The following is a 12,075-nucleotide window of genomic DNA, read 5'->3' as shown; positions in this document are numbered from 1 at the left end:
TGGTCACCATAGCAACACCCACCCGTATCACGTGCTCCAGCAAGTATATTTCACTGGTCATCCACAAAGACAACACTTCCTTTGGTCGCCTTTCCAGTTCTCTGCTGCCAATGACTGGAAGGAATTGCAAAAATCACTAAAGCTGGAGTCTTATATCTTCCTCTCTAACTTTAAGCATCAGCTGTCAGAAAAGGTTACCGATCACTGTACCTGTACACTTCCAATCTGTAAATAGCACATCCAACTACCTCATCCCCATATTGTTATTTATCCTCTTGTTCTTTTGCACCCTGGTATCTATACTTGCACATCATCATCTGCACATCTATCACTCCAGTGTTCATGCTAAATTGTAATTATTTTGCCTCTAAGACCCATTTATTGGCTTACCTCCAAACTCTTCTACATTTGCACACACTGTACATTTTCTATTGTGTTATTGACTGTATGTTTGTTCATGTGTAACTCTGTGTTGTTGTTTTGTCACACTGCTTTGCTTTATCGTGGCCAGGTCGCAGTTGTAAATAAAAACTTGTTCTCAACTGGCCTACCTGGTTAAATAAAGGTGAAATAAAAAAAACTGCCTCATTTCAACTATCAACCAATAAAACATAATAGAACAGAGCTATTTTATCACTTGGCAGAAACAATTCACACATGCAGCGTTATATTGCAGTAAAGTAAAAGGCTGGTTGGCTCACCGGTTTTAGGATCCACAGAGAAGTAAGGCTGTCCCTGCAGTATGCTATAAACAATCTTGGCACTGTTCCCATAGGTGGGGTCGTCTGCGTCTGTGGCTGTGACCTGAAACACTGATGTGCCTGCATGGAAGGAAAGGTTATATCAGTAGTGCATTTCCACACAAAACCATACAACTAAAGTACAATGTGCCATGATTACAGTACAAACCACCATTTACATACTGTAGCACAACTCACTATATTGTCATGGTTTTCTTACTGTAAAATTATGTGCAAAAAATACCACAGAGTGTTTCTGTATAAAGTGCGGCAAAAATCCATGATTTCCCAATTAATCAAAATCCTGTATCGGGACCATCAAAATCCATTTACAGAGTTGTGCATCAATGCCTGACTGCCTCTGCGATGCAGCAGGGATCTGCAACAATACTGATGACTCAGCTAATAGTGTGACTGGTCTCACAGTCAGGGTACAAAGCTGGCTGCCTCCAGTCAAGTGCACCCAGCGTATTAAAAGTATGTTCTCAGTATTCGACCTTACCAACGTCGGCCATCTCGGGAACAGCAGCAGCAAACGGGCCATCTGGAAACTTGGGCGCGTTGTCATTGACATCCTGGACCTTGATAATGAATTCAGACTCTGGCTCTAGAGATCTGTTGGTGTAACGATCGATGGCCTGGGCATGTAAGACATACTGGCCTTTCTTCTCCCGATCCAGGCTCTTGGTGGCATGGATGTCCCCTGTGACCTCATCGATGACAAATATAGTACCAGCCTCCTCTCCAGACAGCAGGTATCTGACTGAGCCATCTCCTTTGTCTGAGTTGGAGTGCAGCTGGAAAGGAATATATGTTACAATACTCATGTGAACATAGAAAACAATACACAGGTATAGTCACCTCATCAGGGTTGAGGTATATTCTAGCCTCGTCAGTTTAGAGGAGGAACTAAGGATTTCAAATGGAAGTGACAATCATCCTTTAAAGGTTTACCACAGAGGAATGTTACAGATTGTTAGTGAAGGCCGACAAGTAGCCTGGGACCTGACTATTTCTGCATTGAACAACACAGTTAAAGGACATTTCAGATAGGTATCACTGCATACCATTTCAGTGTTTTTTCTGTTTGTAGTGTAGACATGACTAATTCATACAAATATGTTATGGGGAATTCCCTGCTACACCAACGATTGGAAAACCTTAACAATGCATACTTCATTTTTTTATTTTATTTTTATTTCACCTTTATTTAACCAGGTAGGCTAGTTGAGAACAAGTTCTCATTTGCAACTGCGACCTGGCCAAGATAAAGCATAGCAGTGTGAGCATACAACAAAGAGTTACACATGGAGTAAACAATTAACAAGTCAATAACACAGTAGAAAACGAAGGGGGGGTCTATATACAATGTGTGCAAAAGGCATGAGGAGGTAGGCAAATAATTACAATTTTGCAGATTAACACTGGAGTGATAAAAGATCAGATGGTCATGTACAGGTAGAGATATTGGTGTGCAGAAGAGCAGAAAAGTAAATAAATAGAAACAGTACGGGGATGAGGTAGGTGAAAAGGGTGGGCTATTTACCAATAGACTATGTACAGCTGCAGCGATCGGTTAGCTGCTCAGATAGCTGATGTTTGAAGTTGGTGAGGGAGATAAAAGTCTCCAACTTCAGCGATTTTTGCAATTCGTTCCAGTCACAGGCAGCAGAGTACTGGAACGAAAGGCGGCCAAATGAGGTGTTGGCTTTAGGGATGATCAGTGAGATACACCTGCTGGAGCGCGTGCTACGGATGGGTGTTGCCATCGTGACCAGTGAGCTGAGATAAGGCGGAGCTTTACCTAGCATAGACTTGTAGATGACCTGGAGCCAGTGGGTCTGGCGACGAATATGTAGCGAGGGCCAGCCGACTAGAGCATACAAGTCGCAGTGGTGGGTAGTATAAGGTGCTTTAGTGACAAAACGGATGGCACTGTGATAGACTGCATCCAGTTTGCTGAGTAGAGTGTTGGAAACCATTTTGTAGATGACATCGCCGAAGTCGAGGATCGGTAGGATAGTCAGTTTTACTAGGGTAAGCTTGGCGGCTTGAGTGAAGGAGGCTTTGTTGCGGAATAGAAAGCCGACTCTTGATTTGATTTTCGATTGGAGATGTTTGATATGAGTCTGGAAGGAGAGTTTGCGGTCTAGCCAGACACCTAGGTACTTATAGACGTCCACATATTCTAGGTCGGAACCATCCAGGGTGGTGATGCTAGTCGGGCATGCAGGTGCAGGCAGCGACCGGTTGAAAAGCATGCATTTGGTCTTACTAGCGTTTAAGAGCAGTTGGAGGCCACGGAAGGAGTGTTGTATGGCATTGAAGCTTGTTTGGAGGTTAGATAGCACAGTGTCCAGAGACGGGCCGAAAGTATATAGAATGGTGTCGTCTGCGTAGAGGTGGATCAGGGAATCGCCCGCAGCAAGAGCAACATCATTGATATACACTATTAAACAAACCATGCATAATTGTTGTCTGACATCTCACATGCAAACTGCATTATTCTACAACAATCCACACTCCTCAATTCTTTGGTATTAGGATAATACATACACACTGTCACATTCTGACCTTTGTTTCCTTTGTTATGTATTTATTTAGTATGGTCAGGGTGTGAGTTGGGTGGGCAGTCTATGTTTGTTTTTCTATGATTTGGGTATTTCTATGTTTCGGCCTAGTATGGTTCTCAATCAGAGGCAGGTGTAATTAGTTGTCTCTGATTGAGAATCATACTTAGGTAGCCTGGGTTGCACTGTTTGTTTGTGGGTGATTGTCTATGTTGATGGCTTGTTTCAGCGCAGCTCGCATTAGCTTCACGGTTGTTATTTTGTTTACTGTTTTTGTATAGTGTTCAGTGTTTTCTTTATTAAAATTCATGATGAACACATATCACGCCGCATTTTGGTCCTCCGATCCTTCTCGCCTCTCCTCTTCAGATGAAGAGGAGGACGACTGTGACACACACACATATATGTACTTTGTTGACATGTCGCCTAAGTATTTTGGCCTCGTGTCTGGTAAATGTGTTTTTACAAACACTTAAACACTGAATGTGGGGTGATAGGTTGTTTGAGACGGGTGTGAAACACCCCATTAGCTTTAAAATGAATCAGATGGAATATAGCAAACAAAATAGGACGTGTATATATAGCTTTTCAGACAGCTGATGCTTAAAGTTAGAGAGGGAGATATAAGGCTTCAGTGATTTTTGCAATTAGTTCCAGTCATTGGCAGAAGACAACTGGAAGGAAAGAGACCAAAGGAAGTGTTGGCTTTGGGGTTGACCAGTGAAATATAATAATCTACAGTACCAGTCAAAGGTTTGGACATAACTACTCATTCAAGGGTTTATATTTATACTTATATTTACTACTTTACACATAGTAAAATAATAGTGAAGACATCAAAACTATGAAATAACACATATGGAATCATGTAGCAACCCAAAAAATATATATTTAATTCTTCAAACTAGCTTTCTAGTTCGTCGTATGAAGGAGACCAAGTCGCAATGTGGTATGCGAACATTCTCTTTATTAAAAGAATGAACACTGAACAAACGAACAAAATAACAAACGAACCGTGAAGCTATACAATGTAGTGCTGACAGGCAACTACACATAGACAAGACCCCACACCAGAAAGTGGGGAAAAGGCCTGCCTAAATATGATCTCCAATCAGAGACAACGATAAACAGATGTCTCTGATTGGGAACCATATCAGGCCAACATAGACATACAAAACCCCTAGACATACAAAACCCCCTAGACATACAAAAAAACTAGAGTACCCACCCCAGTCACACCCTGACCTAACCAAAATATGTAGAAAACAGGTATCTAAGGTCAGGGCGTGACACCTTCCTTTGCCTTGATGACACCTTTGCACACTCTTGGCATTCTCTCAAACAACTTCATGAGATAGTCACCTAAATGTATTTCAATTAACAGGTGTGCCTTGTTAAAAGTTAATTTGTGGAATATCTTTCCTTAATAAGTTTGAGCCAAACAGTTGTGTTGTGACAAGGTAGGGGTGGTATACAGAAGATATCCCTATTTGGTAAAAGACCAAGTCCATATTATGGCAAGAACAGCTCAAATTAGCAAAGAGAATCGACAGTCCATCATTACTTTAAGACATGAAGGTCAGTCATTGCGGAACATTTAAAGTTTCTTCAAGTGCAGTCGCAAAAACCATCAAGCGCTAGGAGGAAACTAGCTCTCATGAGGACCGCCACAGGAAAAGAAGATGCATAGTTACCTCTGATGCAGAGGATAAGTTCATTAGATTTAACTGCCTCAGAAATTGCAGCCCAAATAAATTCTTCATGAAGTTCAAATAACAGACACATCTCAACATAAACTGTTCAGAGGAGACTGTGTGAATCAGGCCTTCATGGTCGAATTGCTGCAGAGAGACCACTACTAAAGGACACCAATAATAAGAAGAGTCATGCTTGGGCCAAGAAACACGAGCAATGGACATTAGACTGGTGGAAATCTGTTCTTTGGTCTGATGAGTCCAAATGTTTTCTTTTCTTTTCCAACCGCCATGTCTTTGTGAGACGCAGAGTAGTTGAACGGATGACTTCCGCATTGCTGTGGTTCCCACCGTCAAGCATGGAGGAGAAGGTGTGATGATGTGGGGGATGCTTTGCTGGTGACACTGTCTGTGATTTATTTTGAATTCAAGGCAAGGCTACCACAGCATTCTGTAGCGATACACCATCCCATTTGGTTTGCGCTTAGTGGGACTATGGAGTGATGGGGTGCTGCATCAGATGACCAGATTTATTTATTTTTTATTTTATTTTACCTTTATTTAACCAGGTAGGCAAGTTGAGAACAAGTTCTCATTTACAATTGCGACCTGGCCAAGATAAAGCAAAGCAGTTCGACAGATAAAACGACACAGAGTTACACATGGAGTAAAAACAAACATACAGTCAATAATGCAGTATAAACAAGTCTATATACAATGTGAGCAAATGAGGTGAGAAGGGAGGTAAAGGCAAAAAAAGGCCATGATGGCAAAGTAAATACAATATAGCAAGTAAAATACTGGAATGGTAGTTTTGCAATGGAAGAATGTGCAAAGTAGAAATAAAAAAATAATGGGGTGCAAAGGAGCAAAATAAATAAATAAATAAAAATTAAATACAGTTGGGAAAGAGGTAGTTGTTTGGGCTAAATTTTAGGTGGGCTATGTACAGGTGCAGTAATCTGTGAGCTGCTCTGACAGTTGGTGCTTAAAGCTAGTGAGGGAGATAAGTGTTTCCAGTTTCAGAGATTTTTGTAGTTCGTTCCAGTCATTGGCAGCAGAGAACTGGAAGGAGAGATGACCCGCTCAGCATATGTGGGAACTCCTTCTAGACTGTTGGAAAAGCATTCCTCATGAAGCTGGTTGAGAGAATGCCAATAGTGTGCAAAGCTGTCATTAAAGCAAAGGTTGGCTACTTTGAAGAATCTCAATTATAAAATATATTTTGATTTGTTTAACACTTTTTGGAGTTACTACATGATTCCTTGTGTGTTATTTCATAGTTTTGATGTCTTCTTCACTATTATTCTACAATGTAGAAAATAGTAAAAATAAAGAAAAACCCTTGAACTCATGACTGGTACTGTAAAGAAAAAATCTATTGTAGAACTTTCAAAAAAAGAGGAAGAAGACAAGAAGCTGCCTTGACATTTTGGGGCTGATGTATTTCCCTTGGTAGCCTAGCAGAACAAAGTCAATGCAATGTGTAAAACATGAATAAAACACTGGGGGCGCGGAACACTCATTCAAACAGGTTAATCCAGCTCTATCGGGATTAGTCGTGCTACACTGAGTTGCATCATTACAAAATAAATTTGTTGTACTTTGTTGACATGTCGTCTAAGTATTTTGGCCTCATGCCTGCCGTGTCTGGTAAATGTGTTTTTACAAACACTTAAACACTGAATGTGGGGTGATTGGTTGTTTGAGACAGGTGTGAAACACCCCATTAGCTTTAAAATGAATCAGATGGAATATAATAAATATAGCCAACAAAATAGGACGTCTCAATTCGTTACAATACGCCAGAACATGGGCTGTATCCCAATAATCTCTCCGTTCTCCCAAAGTGTGCACTTGTTACTTTCCCCTCAGAGATTTGAAAGGAAAGTAAGGGTATACAGAAACTTCCTCAAGCCTTCACCAATCTAATGCTTTTATATTTGTGGGGCGTAGTAAACAAGTGCACACTTCAGGAGGAAGGAGAAATTATTGGGATGCACCTATAGCCTCCATGTTTTCAGACACCTGTGGTGCAGAACCTGTAGGGATTTCTGTAAGGAGGGAAGTGAATGATGGATAACAAACCATTAAAGAAAAACTGTGAATCCCTTGACAGCACCAAAGCTGTGGGAGCTGGCTTGCATAATCTGTATAAGAACACAACTGGCCAGCCAAGTCAGTTGCCCTATCATGAATGCAAGTGTTTGCTCTTCGGGAGAATGCTATTTCTCTACAGACACTGAGGGGAAATGTTCTGAATGAAGAATGATGCCAGAAGCTGCTGGCAGTTACAATCCTAAAGCTTTATTTTATATATTCCTCAGTGTATTGATTTTTGTTGCCTCCGCCTTCAACTCTTCACACACACACACACACCCCACACACACACACACACACACACACACACACACACACACACACACACACACACACACACACACACACACACACACACACACACACACACACACTACACACACACACACACACACACACACACACACACACACACACACACAACACACACACACACACAGGCTGCTCTTAATTCTTGGCAGCGAGTGTAATCCCTGAGCAGAGAGCAATTAGCTAAGACAGTGTTCACCTCCATGCCTCTTCCCATGCCTGAAGAGGGTACACACAGCAACCCTGTTTGCTACAGAATCACATGGAGAGTTTCCAAGATATTACTGCTGCAGATTCACATGAGAGAAGACCAATACAAACCAACAGAGGATCAAATTTACCACATGTAGGCTAAGTAGTTGTCTTTATTGTCCGCTTAGGACTCTCAAAAATACAGTGTACTAGGCTACTACACAGTAATAAACATTATTGCGTAGTACAAAGTAGGTTGAATGTACATATGAATCCAAGGCTGATGTTGTCATATAGTGGAAGTGGGTGGAACTGCTGTGATGTTCTCAGCATGTTTGGGCCAACGCAAGCATTTACACTGGCCCATGACACTACTTTCACTCACAGAATATCCTGCCTGCAGTGACGGAGTAGCATTCGTTTATCTTTCGCTATGGTGCCTTTATTCACTAGCAGGGTAATGGGTTTACAGCTCATGACTGGTGCTTACCCTAGGCCCTGCGTTTTTAAAGAGATAAAATAACAAAACATTTCTCTGTCTGGGAGCTATGGGGGGAATAGATAGATACATAAATATATGGAACTAGCCACTGTGATAATACATCACCAAGGGCCTGGTTGCAGAAGAGATGCAGAGCACGATATGATTTCATGATATGTGCAGGCTATGTGTCTGCTGTCCACTTTTTCCATATGGTGCGTTTCATGTCTCTCTTTGTGTAAGAATTAGTTATTGGGCTTGGCATGCCTTTTCTTCATAAAATGTCCTACAAGGGAAAATGCCATATCTATAGGAAAGAAGAACAGGCTCAGTTGCTATACTGTAAGATCCTACTGTAAAATCCTACTACTACAACCAGTAATAGACTCTAACGGGCAAAGATGCTTCCAGTTTTAGAAGCAGTTTTAAAATAAGAAGCAAGTGTGCAGTATGCACAGAGGCAGTAGCATTGTTCGCAAAAAAAGACACCGCATAGCCTGCACATTTTTTCGTGGTTTCCAAGTGGTAGTTGCTACTCCTATATGGACTCAGGAGAGGCGAAGGTCGAGAGCCGTGCGTTCTCTGAAACACGACCCAGCCAAGCCGCACTGCTTCTTGATACAATGTCTGCTTAACCCGGAAGCACCAATGTGTCGGAGGAAACACAATACAGCTGACAACCAAAGTCAGCTTGCATTGCGCCCGGCCCGCCACAGGACTCGCTAGAGCGCGATGGGACAAGGACATCCTGGCCGGCCAAACCCTCCCCTAACCCGGGAGAAACTGTGACAATTGTGCACCGCCCCATGGGTCTCCCGGTGTCGGCCGGTTTACGACAGAGCCTGGACTCGAACCAGGATCTCTAGTGGTACAGCTAGCACAGTGCCTTAGACCACTGCGCCACTCGGGAGGCAGCCTACACATGTCTATCGTGGGATTTGTTTGAATTTCAACCTGAGGACACATATTCATAATGATGCCATTTAGAATGCACTTAAATAATGACATGGAACTGTCTGCACATACACTGCCAAGTTCACTGGTTGAGGCTTGTACAGAGGCTGATAAACTGCCTACGCTCCAAGAACCCTGATTCAATCAGGACCCTGCCCCCTCTGCTAACCACAAATTACACAAGGCACGATGATGGAAAGGTCAATTTTATGCTGCAGCAAGAGCTCACTGACAAGATTATTTTATAAATTGGGGGGGTACACCAAGTTTTAGTAATTTGCCATTAGTGAACCAGGGTAAAGGGTTTGAAGTAATCTTTGTCTCTGAGGTCTGATAAGGGATATTTTAATCATACAATCTCACACAGTGAGAGGTGACGGTACTAGCAGCTGCCTGAGAGACTCAGCAGTACAAACGCTACTCTGCTGTATCAACCTTCTCTGGCCTCTGCTGCACCAAACACACGTCAAATCCATTGGTTGATAAGAGGTTGGGATGCCTGTGGACTGGGGTTGTAACCTGTAATCTAAATCAGAGGGAAGCAAGGGTAGTTTCAACAATCAGTGTGCAGTACATGTCTAGCCTATACAGGGAACAGCTAGCTACAATATACAGTGAGTGTGCAAAACATTAGGAATACGTGCTCTTTCCATGACAGGTGAATCCAGGTGAAAGCTATGATCCTTTATTGATGTCACTTGTTAAATCCACTTCAATCAGTGTAGATAAAGGGGAGGAGACATGTTAAAGAAGGATTTTTATGCCTTGAGACAATTGAGACATGGATTGTGTATGTGTGCCATTCAGAGGGTGACTGGGCAACATGTAAGTCCATTTGAAAGAGGTATGGTAGTAGGTGCCAGGCGCACTGGTTTGAGTGTGTCAAGAACTGCAACGCTGCTGGGTTTTTCACACTCAAAAGTTTCCTGTGTGTATCAAGAATGGTCCACCACCTAAAGGACATCCAGCCAACGTTAGGCCAGTGGTTGAAAATGGGTCATTGACGAAAGAGGACAAAGGAGGCTGACAGGAATTGCGCAGAACAACAGAAGGACTATGGTTAGTCAACTAACAGTCAAGTACAATATTGGTGCCCAAAGACCCATAAAAGAAATGCATAACTCATCGTACCTTAACACGATTTGGGTATGGCAGTCGACAACCTTAGAGTTCCACTTCTTTCAGCAAATAACAAGAAACTGCGATGCAGTGGGCTAAGGAATGAAAACACTAGACACTGGAGAATTGGAAAAACATTCCCCTGTCTGATGAATCTCGATTCCTGCTGTTTCACGCTGATGGGAGGACTAGGGTAAGGAGTAAACCACATGAGTGCATGCATCCATCATGCCTCATGTCAACATTGCAAACTGCTGGTGGTGTGATGATGTGGGGTGTGTTTTCATGGCACACAGGGCCCCTTGATAAAAGTGGATCAATGTTTGAATGCCACAGGATATCTGAACATCATTGCCAATCAGGTGCATCCCTTCATGGCAGCAGTGTATCAGAAAAACATCCACAGGATAATGCCCCATGCCCCATGCCACAAGCGTAGGATTGTCCAGGAATGGTTTCACAAACATGAAAGTGAATTCAGCTTACTGCAATGTAATGCCCAGTCACCAGATCTCAATCCAATTGAGCATCTGTGGGATGAGATGGTACGTGCTATTCGGAGTAGAGGTCCACTACCAGCCAACTTGACACAACTTTCGACACCTTTTAGAATCCATGTCCCAATGAACTGAAACTGTTCTGAGGATAAAAAGTGCAACTCAATATTAGGAAGGTGTTCCTAATGTTTAGTACACTCAGTGTCTACAGTAGCTGTGATGAAGGAGAAGGCTATATAGCTAACTAGTCATAGCAGAGCAGAGTTGGGATCATTCAGATAAAAATATTTGTTTTATCCATTCATCACTCTGACACATCTGAATCTGTGAAAAGTACAGCACAGTTTTCTAGGACAGGTCTGTCTGGGTCTGGACTGCACTATTTGTACTCCATCCTGACTGAGCCTCTAAGGGGAGACAGGAGGCTGTGTGGACTTTGGAAATGTGCAAACTATGCAGGACAGTGACAGTGTCGGCATCAGGAATAATTATCCCCTTTAGGTTCACCTGTCCCAAAAGCAATTTAAAAATACATATTTACGTATTACACTGAAAGACTTTCAGTCTAAACAATGGGGTCATAAAGTGTTGGCCAACATTTAAATAGATCCCACTTTCTACTGATCATATTGATCTGTGGTGCCCACTGTAACTCATCAAGCTGATACATGTAGGCATATGTGCTGTTGAGAGTGGCTACATGATACTTAATTGCCTGATGTTTCCCTCATTGCCAAATCAACACCTAAAAAGTTGCCATCTCAGTGGAAGATGAAACTTCAACTGTCACAGCATCTTTGAGGAGAGTGACTTGAGCTCTCAGTCCGCCCCCTCAGGGGATGTATGTCTGTGTGTGTGTGTGTGTGTGTGTGTGGATTATTCATTGGAGCCATCTCTTACCAGCCTTTCATCCCACATGTCCCACAAGCCCCAGTTTAACCCTCACCTTTGATACATAGTGTCAATGTCATACAATGTCAGTGTCACAGTGGATTAGTTCACCTGCTATAACTTCTGCATTTCAAGAAGCCACTGCTAGACAATATCACTAGACGTGGCTCCTGTGGTAAGCTGTATAATAAAGCAGTTAGGTAACACTGCTTTCAGTCCCTAATGTTGGCATATTTACGCATTCAATAAGGATGAATTACCCTGACCATGACCATACAAACAATTTATCCAATTTATCACAACAACAAAAATGTCCATTCATATTCATAGAGAAAATTATTTATTCATATACAGTACAGGTCAAAGGTTTGGACACACCTACTCATTCAAAGGTTTTTCAATATTTTTTTAAACAAATTTCTACACTGTAGAATAATAGTGAAAACATCAAAACTATGAAATAGCACCCATTGAATCATGTAGTAACCCAAAAAGTGTTAAACAAATCAAATATATTTTATATCTGAG

General features: G+C 42.1%; 1 protein-coding gene across 2 annotated transcripts in view; it reads right to left on the bottom strand.

Moving 5' to 3' along the window:
- The window catches only part of LOC109875124 (cadherin-18-like), a 51,462-nt gene that overhangs the window by 23,893 nt on the left and 15,494 nt on the right, over positions 1-12,075 (bottom strand). For both annotated transcript variants that reach the window (XM_020467333.2, XM_031810951.1), the window contains exons 3-4: positions 1,243-1,537; positions 702-821 (exon numbers count right to left, since the gene is read on the bottom strand). In XM_020467333.2, coding sequence (XP_020322922.1) covers positions 702-821; positions 1,243-1,537 — 415 coding nt within the window. The remainder of the gene's footprint in view (positions 1-701; positions 822-1,242; positions 1,538-12,075) is intronic.

Source organism: Oncorhynchus kisutch, linkage group LG30 (genome assembly GCF_002021735.2).
Source record: "Oncorhynchus kisutch isolate 150728-3 linkage group LG30, Okis_V2, whole genome shotgun sequence".
Taxonomy (NCBI): Eukaryota; Metazoa; Chordata; class Actinopteri; order Salmoniformes; family Salmonidae; genus Oncorhynchus; species Oncorhynchus kisutch.
The sequence above is the reverse complement of the archived record's forward strand: the minus strand, read 5'-3'. Positions and strand labels throughout refer to the sequence as shown.